Source organism: Rattus rattus, chromosome 6, assembly GCF_011064425.1.
Source record: "Rattus rattus isolate New Zealand chromosome 6, Rrattus_CSIRO_v1, whole genome shotgun sequence".
Taxonomy (NCBI): Eukaryota; Metazoa; Chordata; class Mammalia; order Rodentia; family Muridae; genus Rattus; species Rattus rattus.
Genome location: NC_046159.1, coordinates 81,831,522 through 81,853,009, shown reverse-complemented (window position 1 = coordinate 81,853,009; position 21,488 = coordinate 81,831,522). Strand labels below are relative to the sequence as shown.

Below are 21,488 nucleotides of genomic sequence, written 5' to 3'. Positions count from 1 at the left end.
ATAATCAAACTTAGTGCTGAAATCAACCAAGTAGAAACAAAAAATTTGAAGAATCAACAGAACCAAAAGCTGGTTCTTTGAGAAAATCAACAAGATAGATAAACCCTTAGCCAGAATAACCAGAGGGCACAGAGAGTGTGTCCAAATTAACAAAATCAGAAATGAAAAGGGAGACATAACAACAGAATCAGAGGAAAGTAAAAAAAAAAAATCATCAAATCCTACCACAAAAGCCTATATTCAACAAAACTTGAAAATCTGAGGAAATGGACAATTTTCTAGGCAAATACCAGGTACCAAAGTTAAATCAGGAACAGATGAACCATTTAAACAATACCATAACTCCTAAGGAAATAGAAGCAATCATTAAAAGTCTCCCAACCAAAAAGAGCCCAGGACCAGATAGGATTAGTGCAGAATTCTATCAGACCTTCCCAGAAGACCTCATACCCATACTGTCCAAAATGTTCCACAAAATAGAAACGGACAGAACATGACCAAATTCCTTCTATGAAACCACAATTACTCTTATACCTAAACCACAGAAAGACCCAACAAAGAAAGAAAACTTCAGAACAATTTCCCTTATGAATATTGACACAAAAATACTCAATAAAATTCTTGCAAACTGAATAGAAGAACACATTAAAACGATCATCTATCATGATCAAGTAGGCTTCATACCAGGCATGCAGGGATGGTTCAATATACAGAAAACCATCAATGTAATCCATTATATAAACAAACTCAAAGATAAAAACGCACATGATCATTTCATTAGACGCTGAGAAACATTTGACAAGATTCAACACCCCTTCATGATAAAAGTCGTGGAAAGAACAGGAATTCAAGGCCCATACCTAAACATAGTAAAAGCCACATACAGCAAACCAGTAGCTAACATTAAACTAAATGGAGATAAACATGAAACAATCCCACTAAAATCAGGGACTAGACAAGGCTGCCCACTCTCTCCCTACTTATTCAATATTGTTCTCAAATCCTAGACAGAGCAATCAGATAACAAAAGGAGGTCAAGGGGATACAAATCGGAAAGGAAAAAGTCAAAATATCACTATTTGCAGATGATATGATAGTATATTTAAGTGACCCCAAAAGTTCCACCAGAGAACTACTAAGCCTGATAAAAAACTTCAGCAAAGTGGCTGGGTATAAAATTAACTGAAACAAATCAGTAGCCTTCCTCTACACAAAAGATAAACAGGCTGAGAAAAAAATTAGGGAAATAACACCCTTTATAATATTCCCAAATAATATAAAGTACTTCATAGTGACATTAACCAAGCAAGTGAAAGATCTGTACAATAAGAACTTCAAGTCTCTGAAGAAAGAAATTGAAGATCTCAGAGGATGGAAAGATCATCCATGCTCATGGATTGGCAGAATTAATATAGTAAAAATGACCATTATACCAAAAGCGATCTACAGATTCAATGCAATCCCCATGAAAATTTCAATCCAATTCTTCATAGACCTAGACAAAACAATTTGCAAATTCATCTGGAATAACAAAAAACCCAAGATAGCTAAAACTATCCTCAACAATAAAAGGACTTCAGGGGGAATCACCATCCCTGACAAAAAGCAGTATGACAGAGCAATAGTGATAAAAACTGCATGGTATTGGTTCAGAGACAGACAGATAGACCAATGGAATAGAATTGAAGACCCAGTAATGAACCCACACACCTATGGTCACTTGATTTTTGACAAAGGAGCCAAAACCATCCAATGGAGAAAAGATATCATTTTCAACAAATGGTGCTGGTTCAACTGGAGGTCAACATGTAGAAGAATGCAGATCGATCCATTCTTATTGCCCTGTACAAAGCTTAAGTCCAAGTGGATCAAGGACCTCCACATCAAACCAGATACACTCAAACTAATAGAAGAAAAACTAGGGAAGCATCTCAAACACATGGGCACTGGAAAAAATTTCCTGAACAAAACACCAATGGCTTATGCTCTAAGAGCAAGAATCGACAAATGGGATCTCATAAAACTGCAAAGCTTCTGCCAAAGGACACTGTGGTTAGGACAAAACGGCAATCAACAGATTGGGAAAAGATCTTTAGGGCTAATATCCCAAATATATAAAGAACTTATGAAGTTAGACTGCAGAGAGCCAAATAATCCTATTAAAAAATGGGGTCAAGAGCTAAACAAAGAATCCACAGCTGAGAAATATTGAATGGCTGAGAACCTAAAGAAATATTCAACATCTTTAGTCATCAGGGAAATACAAATCAAAACAATCCTGTGATTCCATCTCACACCAGTCACAATGGCTAAAAAAAACTCAGGCAATAGCAGATGCTGGTGAAGATGTGGAGAAAGAGGAACACTCTTCCATTGTTGGCGGGATTGCCAACTGGTACAACCATTCTGGAAATCAGTCTGGAGTTTCCTCAGAAAATTCAACATTGAATTACTTGAGGACCCAGCTATATCTCTCTTGGGCATATACCCAAAAGATGTTCTAACATACAACAAAGACACATGATCCACTATGTTCATAGAAGCCTTATTTATATTAGCCAGAAGCTGGAAAGATCCCAGATGTCCTTCAACAGAGGAATGGATACAGAAAATGTGGTACATCTACACAGTGGAATATTAGTCAGCTATCAAAAGCAACGACTTCATGAAATTTATAGGCAAATGGAATGAACTAGAAAATAACATACTGAGTGAGGTAACCCAATCACAGTAAAATACACATCGCATGTACTCACTGATAAGTGGATATTAGCCCAAATGCTCGAATTACCCTATATGCACAGTCCACATGAAATTCAAAAAGGATGACCAAAATGTGAATGCTTCACTCCTTCTTTAAAAGGGGAACAAAAATACCCATAGGAGGGGATAAGGAGACAAAATTTAGAATAGAGACTGAAGGAAGTATTTAGAGCCTGCCCCACATGTGGACCATACATATTCAGCCACCAAAACTAGATAAGATCGATGAAGCTAAGAAGTGCATGCTGACAGGAATTGGATATAGATCTCTCTAAAGAGACAAAGTCAGAATATGTCAAATACAGAGGCAAATGCCAGCAGCAAACCACTGAACTGAGAATGGGACCCCCATTGCAGTAATTACAGAAAGTACTCAAAGAGCTGAAGGGGCTTGCAACCCCATAAAAACAACAATGTCAACCAACCAGAGCTTCCAGGGACTAAACCACTACCCAGACACTATACATGGACTGACCCTGGGCTCCAACTACATGGGTAGCACTTAATAGCCTTGTTGGGGCACCAGTGGAAGGGGAAGTCCTTCATCCTGCCAGGGTACGGGATTGTTGGAGGGGCAGTAATGGTGGGTGGATGGGGAGGGAACACCCATGTAGAAGGGGAGGGGGAGGGATTATGGGATTGATGGACTGGAAACCAGGAAAGGGAATAACATTTGAAATGTAACTAAGAAATACCCAATTTAATATAAATGAAAGAAAAAATAAAATTCCCATTAACATTTGAAATTATATAATTTTATAATATACCGTATAGTATATCAATATATAAGTATAATGTCCTAAACACAATATCAGCTTTTAAAAATTTATTAATTCCTATTATGGCCTCCTTTTTTAAATTTGGAATAATTTGATCTTTAAAATAAAACTTATTTCATCCAGTTTTACAACTGAATTCATCTCTTCAATTTCATCCCTTTCCTCTTTATGCACATAGGCATTAGAAGTGAAACAGTTATGTGGGTTTCTTTCAATTTTTTCTTATTTAATTCAAAGTTATATATGTTCCTTGTGTTAGTACCTCTGAGCTAGACATAAAAGTGTGATCTTTAGTTTTAATATACCTTAGCACTTTTCAGTGTTTACCTTGCTTATATAATTCTTTAATGTTTACAACATGTTATACTTAGGATTTTCATTCTTTAAAATGTGCTGATAAATTGTTAATGTGTGCTGAGGCAACACACATCCTAGCTCAGTGTTTTCTGCATGTGCGTCCGTCCATCTCAAGCATTCTGTGCATATCAACTAGAGTAGATGACTGTTGGTTTTACTCAAATACTCTGTCTTAATGCTTGTTGTCCGTGTACTTGTAAGTGAGAGCTGCTAGCTCTCTGATTGTCATTGTGGACTGGCCTTCTTCTAACTTCAGTTCTGTCAAATTTTGCTTCATCTATTATGAAGATCTCCCAGATGCATACAATTCAGTATTATTTCCTACTTTTAATGAGCTGCGTATTTGAAGATCTGACCACTTGTCTCTCTTGGTGACTTAAGTTGAACTAATTTTTAACTTTTATTTCCCCCTTTGCTTTAAAAGTATTTCTGTAACATTTATAGAACGCACTTCTTCAAGGCAAGAGATACTGGTGTCTGGTCCTTTCTGTTCTGGTTCTCTGACCTTGATGAGTACTACCCTTTAACTGGCATTGCTATTCAGTTTGTATTGAAGGTTTGTTGTCTGTGACTTGGTTGGCTCTGTCTCCTGAAGGTTTTTAAACTGTTTTTCTAAACTGTTAATTCTCTCCTCTCTCTTCTTTTGCCCTTTGTTTGTGAACTGAATATTTTTTAAACATCCCATGTTAGGTCTATTCATTGACATTTTTGAATTTTCTTGCAATAGTGATCTCCATTTTAACTTAACCTGGTACACTTTCAAGCGTTACTCTCCTGTTCACAGATAGCAGAAGTGCTTTGTCAATGCTTCCTCGGAGTGCAGACATCACTGCGCTTCACCTATAAGTGCTGTGGCTACTGCCACAGGAGCTGCAAAGTTCATTCCAAAACTCCAACCTGTGGAAGCTCTTTCAAGCATTATAATTGGTTATGCAATTAAGATAACATTCCATGTTTTGGGCACTTAGACATGTCACTTTTCTGATGGTTGTCACTCCTTCCTGCCAGCCTACTTCCTTCTGGAGCGATTTCTCTTTTGGTGTGATTAATTTCTATAGCATGCCTTACAGGAGATCACCCTCCTCCCCCACCTCTTAGGATTTGCTTGTCCGTATCTTCATTTCATCTATACCAGGAAAGAAAATTTTTAAAAATGCATATTTTTTAATTTATAAATTAGTCTTCGCTTTAAGCCATTAAAGGGTGACATTTCATTGTTCTTTCCTTCCACTTGATTTAATGAAAGATCAGCTTTAATCATTTGGCTCTCTATATCCTGTCGCTTTCCCCTAACTGCTTCCAATTCTTTTTTTCTCTTATGTTTCAGACTGTTGTTCCCTACAATTTGCCTAAATTACTACAAAGGCAGGGCTGAAATTCCTCAATTCATCTCCACAATTTGGAAGCAATCCTACACTGTTCTTCAAAAAGTTACCCTTTGCCTCCTTTGCTTATTTCTTGCAATCATAGGCAAAACGTGTGTGCTAAAATGTGAAATTGTTCCGCAGGTTCATGAACTTGGTACTCTTGCTGTGTGTCTGTCATTCTTTGTCATGCTTTGAATAATAGCATCTGAGCGCTCTTCAAGTTAACCCCTGTTCTCCCTGCCGTGTTACTTCAGCCTCTGCCTCAGTTGTCTGTCATCACCTGCACTTAAATGTGGTTAAGTTCTTACTAACACACGCATGCTCCCTGTCTTCTCCCCTGCATCCTGGCAAAGCCTCTTAAATTTCTCAATACTTCTTGTTCTATTAGTTTATTTCCTGAGTTTGGATCACGTTTCTGTAGGAAAGGCAATGTGCGAGGTAAGAGGTCAACGCAAATGTACATTCAAATCAACATGAAACACCAGGAAGTGTGCTGTTAGTACTGACTTCAAAGGCACATTCACCCTGTCCTGACCAGTCTCCTTCGGAGCTGAGTCACTCCAACTTTTATTCTACATCAATCTGAACACAAATGACCACACCTTTAGTAACTTTGAGCTTATGAGGATCTTAAAATATTTTGAAATTACACTTGGGATTTTCTTTGCAGGCAAGGTTTTGGAGAGTGATCTATTCTTTACTACACAAACAAACAAAAACCCAGAAACCTCTCTGAGCTGGTATGGTATGAGTGCTAAATTTAACGGTAATGCATGCTTCTTTGACATCTAAAACTGAAAGGCCTAGAACATCCTGACCACGAGATGATTTTGTCCTGTCTGCTTCTCAGGATAAGGTCCCATGACCCTTTTATCAAGAAGAACAGGCACAGTTCCCGTTTGTCACTAGGGAGTGGCTTTCAGCAAGCTGTAGACATGCAAAACTATTGAAGCAGGTTGAACGCTCTCACTTGCCAGGCTGGGGACACCACTCTTGGGTGACATAGCTTGCCTCTGCAGCCTGTGAAATGTGCTGTGAGCTATGCAGTCGTCCCTAGTGTCTTGCACACTAGAGGAAGTGCTGTCACTTGAATCCATCCACTGTTGGCTGTTAAGTGTTTACCCATGGAACTCCTCTCCTACTAATAGGCTGAGAACATTAAACAACAGGAAGTGTACTGTTATTAGAACTTCAGGTCGGGGGCTAGAAAGATGTATCAGTGCTGAACAATCTTGGTTGCTCTTGCAGGGAACCCGATTTCAGTTCCCAGTGCACACAGTGGGGCTCACAACCATCTGTATCTTCAGTTCTTCAGTTGCTGGAGAGCTGATGCCTTGCTCTGCCCTCTGCAGGTGTCAGGTATGCATATGGTGCACATACATACAAGCAGACAAGGCATTCATACACATCAAATAAAAACATTGAAAATGAGGCTGGAGAGATGGTTCAGCAGTTGACAGCACTGACTGCTCTTCCCAAGGTCCTCAGTTCAATTCCCAGCAACCACATGGTGGCTCACAACCATCTATAATGGGATACAATGCCTTTTTCTGGTGTGTCTGAAAAGAGCGACACAGTGTGCTCACATATAGAAAATAAATAAATCTTTTTAAAAAATTGAAAAATATTTAAAATAACACTTTAGGCAGGATTTTTTTTCTCAGCATGAAATCAGTCTGTTAAGTTTTCTCATCTTAGTGACTCACATGTAGCTATCCCTATCTTGGCACATGTCGTTGCTTTATATAATGGCTCTCATTATTGGTCAACCTAGACTCACCTGAAAAAGGAGTTTAAAGCAGGAACTGTCTACAAATGGATTGGCCTACAGATAGGTCTGCAGATGATCACCTCATCAAAGTGGTTAGGAGGAATACACAGCCCACTGCAATGGAAGCATCCCCTTGGCAGGGGAGAAATCAAGCTGAGCCCAGCAAGAAAGCAGTGCATGCAGTCATTGTCTCTGCTCCACTGCTGTGTCTTCCATACAGTGACGGACAGGACCAGGACTTCAAGGCAATAAACCTTTCTCTCCTAAGTTCCTTTCCGTCAGGGTATTTATTGCTGTAACCAGAATGACGTGAAACCGGAACAGCTTGTCTCTACCCTTTGGGAGACCGTTCATCCAAAGTATGTTCCTGTGGGCTGGGCGTGCCTCCCTGGAAACTTCAGTTCCATTTTCTTCATCAGACTTTGAGGCTGTGACAGTCACCTTAATTACCCCCCTTATTCTTTCTTTCTTCCTCCCTTCCCTTTCCTTCCCTTCCTCTCCCTCCTTTCCCTTAGCCTGTCCTTGGACTGGCAAGTCTTCTACATGCATTACTTCCCATGGCCAATAGTGTCTTCCTGATGGTGACATCGCGTTCCTTCTCTGACACTGCAACTCAGGAGAACAAGACTTGTAAGATGACATGTTACTTTCCTGTCAGCCTTCTAACCTGGTCGTGTTTCAGTCAATGTCGTTTGGTAGGAGTACAGTCATCTGGGTTTGTGTGTTCGATTGGTTTCTGTTTGGAATTTTTCCCCTACTTTTCCAAGCTGTTATTTCTACTTCTCTGCCTGCAGCAATTGTGTACATGTATGTAATGGGTATGTAAAGTATATGACTTTATTCATGTACTATATGTATTGCATGTACATGTAGGATTAATGGTAAGGTCCCGCACCTGTTCTGTCACAGGACTTGGGCTGCTAGGGAAGGCAGGACCTGTGAGAAGCAGCAGGACACCACTCCAGGGGTGAAGCACAATCTGAGCATGGGACCTAGCTGGAGCTGGCTCGGGGGTCCCCAGGCCTGCAAGGAAGCTGGAGTATCAATTCTCAGGCTCTTGGGCATCCAGGCACTGCAGAAGAGCTGAGAATGGAGTGGGGGCCCATGGGGGTCTTCCCTTCGGTCGCCTCATTATAATGGAGATCTGTGTTAAGCGTACATGACCTGTGGTCACATCCTCTACCTGTGAAGGGGAGTGGGGTGTTGCCCTTATGTGACTGATGGTCACATATCTATGGAGGGCTGCAGGCTAGTGACCAGCCTGGTTTCCTGGGAGTCAGGGGAAACTCCTACTGTCCCTTTCATAGCATTCGGGTTCAAACCTCCTCAACCGGGAACCAAGGTGTTTTTCACTGCCCCACATATTCTCCTTTTACTTTTTTTTTTTTTTCAATGAGAGATGTCATCACTGGAGTGATCATGTCATTTGTAGTGGAAATTTTGGGTGGGATTGGAATATCAAAAGAATGCACTACAAAGGCAGAAGGGGTAGCACAACTAAGCCAGAGTGGTGAGGAGGGGTGAGGGTGGGGCTTGTGAAGACAAAGGATTATTGTATCAATTAAATATTCCATGGGTTGTACAGTTTGAGTGTATTAACATTGGTTTTAGAAAACATTTTGCTAGTCTAACTAGACATCATGTTTTCCTTACTATCATGTAACTTTCCCAAAGTTTAGTAACCATTTGGCTTTGGCAAGAGAGTTCATCTGTAGCTGGAAGATCTCAAGTCTGTCATCTGTGGATCTCAGTGTGTGTCTAGGGAGTCTTCAGTCAGATGAGGTGTCTGGAGGAAGGCAGCTTTGCTGTCCCAGGCAGGACCGTTCAGTCTCAGCTGGATCTGTGGGAGCAGCACTGTAGAGATATACCTGTAGGGTGTTCACAACAGGGGATCAAAATCCCAGCAGGGAGATGTCCGCATAGGGTGGGTAGCATGTGTTAAGTCTGTGATGGTTTGCTTGGGAGCACTTCGTGGTCTGCTGTTATGAGCCTAGAAAAGCAAGGGTGTTTGAGTTTAGTCATGGAAGGCATTCTTTCTGCTTTGGATGGCTGAGGAAGAAAATATCTTGTTAACTGTATCTGGGAACAGTCAGTAAGAGTTTCTCTGTAAAAGAAAACTGGTTGTTAATTAAGGATTAAATAATATCAGTATATTATCAGTATAGTTAGCTTGACCTGTGGGAGTAGATTAGATGACTTTTTTAACTTCAAAGAAATCTTGAACAAATTGAAATATTTTGGACATAAATCACGAATGCTAGGGAGAAAAATATATATTTAAACAAAGAAGCATGAAAATTTTGGGTTGAGAAGCACGAACATTGTCTTAGGTGCTCCTGTTAGAGAGAACAAGGATTTAAACAAAGCCTGAAAACTTCCGGGTTTCAGTTGTTTTTCTATTGTTTTTGGCTGGCCTAGATGTAGGGGAGGGGCCACTCTGCCTTGCTTTGGCTGTGGCTGTGTGCTCTAAGCAGGCAGGTCTCGTGTTTTCATTTGTTTTTTTCTTGGCTGATATATCCTAAATGTAGAGCAAAAGGAGATGAAAGGCCAACTTCGAAATAAAACTCAAAGGAAGAAGCGTAGAGACTTGATTGCACAGTTAGGGCCAGAGGGAGTGAACGGCAGCATCCCTTAGTAGGTGTTTTGTTAGCCCCAGCAGCAGCAGTCTCCAGGCCAGTGTGAGAGGGGCTTGGCAGATTTACCTTTTCTGCATGCAGGGGACCTCAGGGAACCTAGGGTTGAACCCTAGCTGGCAGGCAGGGGAAGCAGAGAGCTCTCAAGGCAGCTGTTGTCTGAAATGCAGCTTTGTTAGCTGTGTTTAAGTCTGGGTTGTGGGGCTGGGTGAGGGGCAAAGACTGGAGGCTGGCTAGTCAGCATCTCCTTAGAGCAAGTTACCAGAACCAGTTCCTATGTGTCTCTGTGGGTCACCAGCTGGGGGTACACTTTAGCTGGTTTTGCTCCATGTTGGTAGCACCAGTTGTAGGGTTAATGGTGGGGGTCCTGCATCCTTTCTGCCACAGGCTTTAGGCCACTAGAGAAGGCAGGATGCAGAAAGTTTGACCTTGCTTACCTCATGCCCTCGCAGGGCGGGTGTAGGGCTATGAGAAGCCGCAGACATGGAACACAGCAGGAGCTGGTTCGGGGTGTCCCGGCATCTGCAAGGAGGCTGAGGCCTTTGGGTTCTCAGGCTCTTGGGGATGATGCAGACAAGCTGTGAAGGGAGTGGGGGCCCGCGGGGCTGCATCTAGCCTGGGGCCTAGGAGAAAGGAGGTGGGAACACTTAAACTAGTCCTGAGGGGAAAATCTTTGGTATGATAGGGTAATGGTTTGGTGGCAGCCACCGCTGGGAGTGCAAGGAGGTCTTCTGAGAGAGATTAGGCAGCAGCTCTGTAGGCAAAGGGCTTCTCTATGGCTCCCCATGATAGATCCCATGAAAAGAGGCAGTCCCTGGTTTCAAGGTATTTATTGTCATGGCTGGAGGTGGATAAATAAAACCGTACCCCACTTCTCAGGGTGAGTCTGAGAGTAAATACCTTTTCAGAGAGGAGTGTCTGGGAAGGAAAGCTTCATTGGTTAAGTCTCCAGGCCTTTAGGCTCCTCATTATAATTTTACATATTACATGACCTATGGTCACGTCCTCTACCTGTGAAGGGGATTGGTGTGTTGCCCTTATGTGACTGATGGTCATATATCTATGGAGGGCTGCGAGGGAGTGACCAGCCTGGTGTCCTGGGAGTCAGAAGTTCCTACTGTCCCTTTCAGGGTCTCCAGGGTTCAAATCTCCTCAACCGGGTACCAGGGTGTCTTTCACTGCCCCACATGTATACATGTGTGTGGTATGTGTACATGTATGTGTGACGTTAGGTGGATATGTTTAAAGCGTTTGTGGGGGTGAATATAGATATAGATATAGATATAGATATAGATATAGATATAGATATAGATATAGATATAGATATTATGTGTAGGGCTGTGTGTGTGTTTTGTGTGTGAAAAAGAGATGCATGATGTGTGAATGTGTGCAGTGTATGTATGTGAACATTTGTGCATACATGAAATGTGTATATGTGTTTCATATGTGACATGGGTGTGAGGTATGTGTGTTTCTATATATGTGAAGTGTATGCTGTATACTTATGTTTGCTTTCATGTATATTTGTGGGATGGTGTATGTATGTGTATGAGGGGGGTGAGGAGTGTGGAAGGGGAGGACTAAAAATGGGGCTATATGTATATGTCATGGTGTGAACATGTAGATCAGAGGTCAACCTTGGCATGAGTTCTTACCAACCACCCTGTTGAGACAAGATCTTTTTTTTTCCCCAGAGCTGAGGACTGAACCCAGGGCCTTGCACTTGCTAGGCAAGCACTCTAACACTGAGCTAAATCCCCAACCCAAGACAGGATCTTTACTTTGTGTTCCCACTGCATATGCCAAGATGAATGGACCATGAGTTTCTTGACATTCTTTCCACTCAACTCAAAGCATTGGAATTTCCATGCTTCCATGTTCTGGAGACATGGCCTTGGGTCAACACCCTTGGAAACAGTGGTCCACCTCAGCAGATTTAGTGTTTTTAACTATTTATGTTTCTAGCTTGCACATTCTCCAGGATTTGCTGAGTATTCCAGTAAGAAAGCTGCAGAAAGCAGAGAAACCAGAGGTCTCCAGGCTGTGCTGCCTTAGGCTGAACTGTCACTCTGTTTTTGTGTCCCATTTCAATAATATTGTGTGTGTTTTATAGATAATATCTGCAATTTTGAGAAGTAATTGGAAAAAAGGACATGCTATTTTAACATTTCTAGAAGTCACTAATGATATCATTTTGTCACAGATGTGAATTTTCATTAAGAAACAAAACCCTCTCATTTCTAAAGTGATCAAAATAAATAAATCTTAAAGACTTTGAAGTTAACTCTTTTACTCTGCTGTTCTACTTACATGACCAACAAAGAATAAGAAATAGTTTTAGAAACTATCTGTGTAGATGCTGTGCTAAGAGGTGTGTATAGTTATCATTGTCTAGCTTCCAGGCTTCTGCAAGTATTCAAACACACAATTCTAGGGGTGTAGGAAGCCCATTATGAATTGGTTACAAAGGCCCCAGAGAGCCTCAAAACAGCAAAGGTTCTTGTTTGTTTGTTTGAAATGTGGGAGGGGGTTGTCTGCATGTAAGTCTGTGCATCACAAGCATGCATGCCCACAGAGAGCATAAAAGAACATCAGGCTTCCCCTAGAACTGGAGTGGCAGATACTTGTGAGCCTCCCAGTGCGTGTTGAAAACTGAATCCTGGTCCTCTGGAGTAGTAGCCAGCGAGCTTAGTTGCTGGAGGCTTCAGCCTTCAATGGAGAATCCTTATTGCCCACCAGATCTAGACAGGCTTCTATCTCTAGAGACATGACATATGTTAGTTGCAGGACACAGAGAAACCAAACTGAAACCTGGCTAGAAACTTCTTCCCTTTTTCTAGCCTGGATAGTGCTGTAAGGTACTCTTTAAGCTACAGAGGAAGAAAAGGAATTAACAGCTTTGCTCTACTGTGATCCATGTGAACTCCAAAAACAACCAAGATGGGACAATTGTAGCATGGCTCTTACGGAGGAACTGGTTGATTTATAATGGGTTTTAGGCCCATTCCACAGAAGCCATCATACCTGGTATTATAAACTTGGTTAAAATCCACGCTGGGAAGGTCATAGACCCCAAGGAGGAATCTACTACTGTTCTTTGGTTGAATGTCTCTGTCTTAGTATTACCATTGCTTTGATAAGACACCATAACCAGCTTTGGTATAGGCCGCATACTCTGCATGCAACAAAAAGAGAAACAGGTAACCAAAGCCCTGTTATCTATCATGGTCCTACATGTAAGCTATGCTAGGGCGATGATGGCACAAAGCTTGTGGGAGTAACCAACCGATATGTAATTTGACTTAAGGCCTATTCCTCAGATTGAACCTATTCACATCCCTGATTTAGTAACCAACAACTTGAGAGTAGTTGACTGCTGGACCATGGATAAACTAAATTCTACTACTCTTAAACAAAACAAAATAGAAATATACTGATTCCTAAAGACATTCGGCTATACTCAGAGATCAGTGCCTTTGCTCAGCCATCATCAAAGAAGCTTCCTCCTGCAGAGGATGGGAAGAAACACACCAGGCTAAATGTCTGATTTATATGCAAGGAGAGCTTAGAACACCCAGTCCTACACAAGATGGCTCTATTACATCTCTCCCCTCAGGGCTCAAGGAACTCTAGGAAGAACAGGCAGAAAGAGTGTAAGAGGCAGAGGGGATAGAGGACATAGAGAAAAAAGGCCCTTTAAGCCAACATGACCAAAGCTCGGTGTGTGAACTCACAGACACTGAAGCAGCATATACAAGCTCGGTACAGTTCTGCACAAGGTCCTCTGCATATGTGATGGATTCCAGTTTACTGCTTTATGAGATTGCTCGTGTGTGAGGGAGAATCTCTGACTCTTGGGACTTCTCTTGGGCCCCCTTCCTTCTGATGGTTTGCATTGTTCAACTCTCACGTGGTAGGGCGTTGTCGTTGCTGTTGTCGTTGCTGTTGTTGCTGCTGCTGCTGCTGCTGCTGCTGTTGTTGTTGTTGTTTTGCTATATTACATTTTATTTTGTTATATTTTATTATTATCCCTTAGAAACCTATTGTTTTTCTAATGAGAGACTGAAAGGAAGTGGACTTTAATGAAAGAAAATGTGGGAAGATACTGAGCAGAATAGAGAGGGAGGAAACCCTAATCAGGATATACTATGCAAGGTAAAAGGAGAACTTTATTTTCAGTAAAAGGGGGAGAAAAGAAAATATTAAACAGATAACAAACAAAAACAGCAACAAAAAACTGTACATTTTGGACAGGAAACGATTTATTTGACTTATATATTCTAAGTCATAGATCATTTAGAGAAGCTAAGGCAAGGATTCAAACCGAGCAGGAACCAGAAGGCAATAGCTAATAATATGGAGTCCATTCAGAAGTGCTGATGTTGGCTTGCTCCTCATGGCTTGCTCAGAATCACCAACCCAGGGGTGTCCCCAGCTATAATGGTCTGGACCCTCACATCAATCACTAATTAAGAGCATACCCTAGAGACTTGCCTGCAGCTGGATATTCTGGAAACAATGTCTTAATTGAGGGTCCCTCCTCTGAGATGACTCACTTCACATAAAAAGGGCCAGAGCAGTGTCAAGGTGGTCTTTTAAATATTTATAACCATAGTAATAGATTAGTGCCGCTGTCAGTCTTGGTCAGAAAAGCTTCTGTTTGTAGTGGGTGATGGTTAATACAAAGACTCTTAACTGGCCAATGTGCTGGAACTATTGGTATATCGCTCTCACTGAGGTAAAGTACAGTGGATCTCTGTCCCTCTGTCCCTCTGTCCCTCTGTCCTTCTGTCCCTCTGTCCATCTGTCCCTCTGTCCCTCTGTCTCTCTGTCTCTCTGTCTCTCTGTCTCTCTCTGTCTCTCTCTGTCTCTGTCTCTCTCTCTCTCTCTCTCTCACACACACACACACACACACACACACACACGCACAAATACATGAAAATAGAAAGGGTCAGGAAGAAGGGATTCAGTGGCAGAGGGAAAATGGCAAAAGGGGACTGTGTGAGATTTAGTGAAAGAACATCATGTATAGATATGAAATTGTGAAGAAATAAGTAGATTTTTTAAAATTAGATTAAAATAAGAAATCATGAAATAGAAACTGTGGGGATTTCTGTTTTATTTTGGAAAGGCTTGCCTGGGAAATCTGGTTGCAATCTGTCATGACTTCCAAGCAGTGTTCCTGGATAAGTACTGTCTGCTTCTTTAGATCAAGAGTCCACTTCCCTTTGTGAAGCTGAGAGGATGCCGCATTGCCCCTCCCATCCTTAGCAGTCAAACAGTAGAATGACTGAACGAAGGAACAGTCGTAACTTCTGAGATGATACCTGGGCAACACCAGAGACCTAGGATGATTGTTCCCCAGAGACTCCATCCTAACAAAGAAAGGGGCAAATGGTGTCTGCAGTGGCTGTGGCAATATCCACTCTTACAGTGTTGTGTAGAACATAACAAGTCACCAGACCAAAGACATGAAACATGATTCAACTTATAGAAAACTTACAGAATACAAAAAACACCCTATTTCATAAATGTGAATAGGAATCAGTAGATTATTTCAAGTTTCTCGGTTGGTACTGTAGATGTGAGAATGAAAACAAAAGCTAAAGGAATTTAAAACAACTAAGAAAGTAAATTAAGGCAACTTGAGAATTACTTTCTCCAATTTTCTCCTAAATTTACGTATTTATTGACGATTTCTATTAAATGGTAAGGGTAAACATAAACATGTTTTTCATTAGTTACTAATGTTTCAGCTTATAAGTTGTTTAAGTTTAATTTTGTGTAGTAAATTTCTTCCTCATGCCTTTACTGTGTAACTCCCTTTGTCTATATGAAATTCTAAGGGTTTTAATATTTTCAATAAACGAAAAATTGTACAAAGCTGAAAACTCTGGAATCTGCCAGGATTCTTTACAATTTATAGAGAAAGAGAAGAATGAATTTTTATTTAATATGTTTTAAACTATTTTAAGAAAATGAACTCCACATAAAGCGGGAAATGCACTGACCCCTCTTACTTGGTGATTTTTGCTGCACACATAAAATGGCTTCAGACAGAACATGGTACAACCTACAGTCGTGCCCTCCACGTGAGTCTTAACAGCACGTGCTGTACTTTGTTCTAATTTAATAAGTGCTTAATGCATTTTCATTTTATTAGAAGACTGACTCGTGTAGATTGTAGGGGATATGAGAAAATAAAACAAGTTGGTTATCTCATTACCTGGAAGTAAGAAATTATGCAGAGTCTATTTAATATTAATTTCAATGATAAAATGCCAAAGATATTCAGATGGTACAAAACATTGAATCTCATGTTTTATTTCTTATAAAACATCAAAATGGATAAGTCGGTAGCACAGTCTAACGATATAAATGCTGCAGTGTGATAGCAGAATTTTGTTAATAAAAATAACAATAATAATAGTGTTATTTGAAGTATAAAAACATTTATTTTATTTTATTTCTTGATTGTATACAAAATAATGGGCTTCATCATGTCCCCCAGCCCACTGTTCTTTCCCGTTCTCATTGTTACCTGCCTGTTTGTACTTTGTCTTCTCCCAAATAATTCTTTCTCTCTACCCCCCCTTTCTGACTCCTTCCCTCTTTTCCCTGTCTCCCTCCCTCTCCTTCCACTCTTTATCTCTTGTCTTTCCCTCCCTTTCTCTCCCTCTTCCTCCCTACCCCTCATTCCCTTTCTGTCTCCCTCTCCTTTCTCCCTAGTTCTCTGGTACCTTCCTTCCCTTCCTCTCTCTCTTAACCACCTTCTCTATCCCTTCCTCATTAGCATCACTTTCTATATGGTATCACCAGGAAATTATAAAATGATATTATTAAATAATATATCTGTTTAGCCCAGGAGTTTTACTTTTAACTCTTTAATAAGTCTCAGAAAACAGAACTTTCTGAGGTTGGGCCTTTAATAGTTTTTGTAGTGTAAGTGTTTAATGAATAAAGACTGATCCATACATCAGCAAGCATACTCAGGGGAGTTACAAAACAGCAGGACTTAGTAGATCAATAATGACATGCTGGACCTTTAGCCTATTGATCACAAGGTCATTTGCAAGCCTGCATGGATTCAAGCACAAATATCATATGGTTCAATATCTCACAAAAGGCTAGATGTATTGGTCATTACCATCCAATCTGATTACCATTTGTCAGCTAGTTGGTAACTTGTATAAATCCAGGGAAGGAGCTCTTTGCCACCAATGCTCACTTACTGTGGCTAGGATCAGGTGGTCTCACTAAACCACGGAGGCAAACAAATACAGAAAATGGAAGAAAACAGCATGCCACTATTCTATGTTTCAAACATTTGGAAGTATTTGCACATCTGTTTCTACAGATTCTTGTATCATGGATATTAAATTGCACTTTAACTATATGGTTAAAATGCTTTCCTAGAGGTTTTCTGAGTTACTGCCGATATATATATATATATATATATATATATATATATATATATATATATATCCTCAGTCTGTTTCCTCCTCTGTGTTCTAAGCAAGTCTCCTATCATGTCTGTTTATTATGACTGAAAACCAAGTTCATAGGATAAACTTTTGCAGTTTGGGGCTCTTTTCTTTGCCAGAGTTTCTATTTCTGCACAAACATCATGACCAAGAAGCAAGTTGGGGAAAGGGTATATTCACCTTACATTTCCACATTGCCGTTCATCACCAAAGGAAGTCAGGACTGGAACTCAAGTGGGACAGAAAGCAGGAGCTGATGCAGAGGCTATGAAGGGATGGTACTTACTGGCTTGCTTCCCCTGGCTTGCTCAGCTTGCTTTCTTATGGAACCTAGGATTACCAGCCCAGGGATGGCACCACCCACAATGGGGCCTCCCTCCCTTGATCACTAATTGAGAAAATGCCTTACAGTTGGATCTCATGGAGGCATTTCCTCAAGGGAGGCTCCTTTCTCTGTGATAACTCCAGCTTGTGTCAAGTTGACACACTAAACCAGACAGTCTAGCCCTTTTGCTTCTGGGGTCAAGACTGGATAGAGTTTCTGGTTATTCTGCTTTGAAGTCCATATCAGAGCCACAGCTGCTGGCTCCTGCACTTTGTTTTAAATCACATTGTATCTTACACATTCAAGGCAGCCAACAATGCCATCATATAAATCAATGGCAAAAGTTGAGGCTGGAAAATGTACTTGGACAGGTATTTGGCAAATCAGAGAAAATTATGGTTTGTTTCAAACGTTGGTGTCCAGTGCCCATAATTAGGAATAATAACACATATCTGTAATGATTTATCACAAGTAGGCAGCAGCAGTTTTTCAGTTTTTCAGTATCCCATTCATACACACACACACACACACACACCACATACACACACACCACATACACACACACACACATATACACACACACACCACACACACATGACACACACACACACACACACACACACACACACACACACATACACACATACTTTTCTATGATCAACAGTGTAACAGACCACAAATAAAGTGACGCTGGACCTGATCTCCTGATCTTCCTTTAGAATTTTAGTGCCTAAGAGAAAGTCCCTCCCATGGAATTGAAGCTCATAAATGATTGAATGAATGAATGTGTGAGTGACAAAGACTGAGACAATGTCAGTTTGTCTAGTGTCTGTTAGGGTTCCCTAGCAGCTCCCTAACATCTAAGTTCTCACAGAGAATAGAACTTAGCTGAAGCCTAATTAAAAACTTGCTGGAAAAATAAATGAACTCATATTTTATAAAGTGTCTCTCCTAGAAATCAACCTTAGAAAACATTTTCTGAACTTGATTTTCCATTGCCTACAACTCACCTGCTCTTGGTTTATAGCAACAGTGTAGCATTAATGATCCAGATTAATGATCCAGTTTATGTTGTTTCTTCTTTGATTTCTCAATGGCAAATTCCCGATTATACACTGTCACTCACATATCAGAGATTAAAAAGTACAGACTAACTACTGATAATATAAGTATATTATTATCTATAACTATATATTATTACTAAATACTGTTATTTGTGTTACTGGTAAAGCTTTTAGAGATCAAAGATTTAAATGGTTTTTGTATGGCTTTATAGTTTCAATGCTTAGACTTCTTGTTTTTAGTTATAATTTTTGAGATTAACTTTAAGTAATGATACAACCAAGACATAGCATAAAAACCACCTCAGCAGTGGTTCAGGAAAGAACACAACAGCCCTAACACAGTGTGTGTGTGTGCCTGAGTGTGTGTGTGTGTGTGTGTGTGTGTGTGTGTGTGTGTGTGTGTCCATTGAACAGTGTGGCCTTCTGGGTGTGGTGCAATGGGAAGAAAATCGTGACAAAATCTTTTCTTTATTTCCTGATACAAAAGAACAAAACACTAAACTCTTTCATCGAGCCTGAAGAATTTCCACCCTTCACAGCCAATGGGAAGTTTCATTTTAAAGGTGGAGACACTTGAGTGTACCTGGGAAAGGGAAAGTTGTTTCATGGTCTCTCCTGTCTTTTCCTGCTGATAATTGCACATGTTTCCTCCTTTCCCCTCAGCTTCTCGGAGGTCCTTCAGCACATCCATTGATCCATCCTAGGAGGGTCACAGATCGCAGAGCAACCACAGAAACAGGAAAACCAACTTCCTGAGTACATTGCAAACACAGAAACCTGTTTCCTTTGCGCACATCAGGTTGTCAAAAACCAACTTTAAAACATTCAGTACGGAAGTGGCTACCAGAAAGGCTGGAAGAACTTCGCTTCACAGTTCCATATGAATTTTTGTGTGTAAAATTTACTGCCATGCAGGGACTAAAGTTTCTTGTCCTGCTTTCTATTTTATGGGGCATGGTCTTTGGCCTAACCAACACTCAGCATTCATGGGCTGTACCTGAGGATGAAGACTCATCACCGACTCGGAACTCCACATCAGCACCTGTAAGTGAAGTACTAAGCCTTCAAGTGCTCTCGGCCACTCAGAATCCTCCCCCTGAGGTCCCTTTAGCTCCTGAGAGACCTTCTGAAGACACTCTTCTACAATCAATACCACAGCTCTCTGAGTCAAGCACCCCTCCTGAGGGGAGAAGCCAAACGCCCACACCCACAGAGAAGACAGGGACAGCATTGGCATCACTGCCTCTTTCTCTCCAGGACAAACCCAACATCAAGCCCAGCTCCGGAGCAGAAACGGTCATGCTTGCTAATGCCACATTGAAATTCCTTCAGAGTTTTTCAAGAAAGTCCAATCAACAAGCAGTCTCCCCTAAGTCATCTGGAGACATAGGAAACAGGTCTGCAAGGGAAACACACCTCAGGAGAAGTGGTAACAGCGGAAATCAAAGACCCAGCTATCAAAAATCAAGTTTTGAAGCAACTAGAGGAAAGTAAGAAACATTCTGTTCTTCTGTCTCTGACTATACTGTCTAATATGTGTAAATGCTACAGGTCCCTCTTGCTCATAGAGTTTTTTCAAGATTCATAGTTAGTTACATCTGATTTTAAAATCGCAGTCAGAACCTTAGGGAAGAGAGATGGGAAAAAGAGTTGAAATCTCTTCACTTTCCCATTTGTTGTTCAGGATGAGGAGCAAAGGGGCACCAGCAAGGCACTGAGAACCACACCCACGTGCCGCTATGAAAGGTTATCATGAAAACTTCACTTAAGAGGACTTAGATGTCTGTGGCTTATAGAACAGGTGACGAGGAAATCATTGTCCAGTTATCCCAGAGGGTTACACTTGTCAGGAGCACGATGAATCACAAAGCCTGCTTTTCTGCTTGATTTAAGGTGATAGCCGTTTGCATTGCTGAAGTAAAATAAAACTAAGTTTAAATGAGCAGTGTAACAAAAGTTTCAAATGGACCCAAAAACAAAACACAGAAAAACGCACGCCAAAGCAAATGTTTTATTCTCATATGATTTACTCATCTGTGTATTTAGAGGTATATGCCAACCAGTACATAATTTTACCCATAGTGAAATAGCTTCAAGTGCCTAAAATGAGTTAGACATTGTACCAATAATACAATAAGTTTTAACTTAAAAATAGTAGTTCACACCTAAAGTGTGAAGATGTTTTAAGCAAGCTGTTGACCAGAGAGCATGAAGAGCAGGACACCAGGCAGTTAAAGTTGGCACATTTGAGTGTCTGAGATTCTATAAGTTGAGTCTGTTTATTGATAGAATTTCAAGGTCATAAGACTTTAAAAATATACAGATATGTATGATTTTTTAGCTAAAAAAATCCACTAAGAATCTGGAATAACCCAGTTTCACTGTGAAACAAATGCTACCTACCAGTCATATTTATCTTGGATGAGTAGACGTCCTGTATAGCCGCTAACACACATTTTACTTAGTAAGAAATTCCCAATTAACTAAAAATGACAAATGGTATCTATTGAGAATCTTTTCTAAATTGTTTTCATGCATCATTTCTACTTACCATGTTTTATTGGTGTCTGTAATTAAATGTTCTTTAAATGCAAAGCAGCTCCTGAACATTTATGGGAAATGACCGTGAGGTTTTCATAGTCTGCAGTTAGGAGAGTATTTAAGATAGAAAGCCAATAAAGCAAATGAAAAGACAATTCAACTAAAGAGCCACTTAAATAAGAAGTGTACATCATTATATCATAATTAAAATTGCTATTTAATCATTTTATAAATAAACGTTAGACTTGACATTAAAATTGGCTCAGACTTTGAAGTAACATTTGTTATTTTGCCTAAGATCCTTACTCTCAACACTTGTTAAGACTTATTGATGTGACCATTATTTATGAGTGTCCATCATGTGCCTGGAATTCTGCCAGGCCATACAAAGAATTTGAATGTCC

The 21,488-nt window shown here is 40.5% G+C and overlaps 1 protein-coding gene across 2 annotated transcripts in view; it reads left to right on the top strand.

Moving 5' to 3' along the window:
* The first annotated feature begins 19,404 nt into the window (after positions 1 to 19,404).
* Positions 19,405 to 21,488, top strand: part of Mmrn1 (multimerin 1) — a 47,748-nt gene continuing 45,664 nt past the window's right edge. For both annotated transcript variants that reach the window (XM_032905132.1, XM_032905131.1), the window contains exon 1: positions 19,405 to 20,033. In XM_032905132.1, coding sequence (XP_032761023.1) covers positions 19,453 to 20,033 — 581 coding nt within the window. In that variant the 5' untranslated portion in view covers positions 19,405 to 19,452. The remainder of the gene's footprint in view (positions 20,034 to 21,488) is intronic.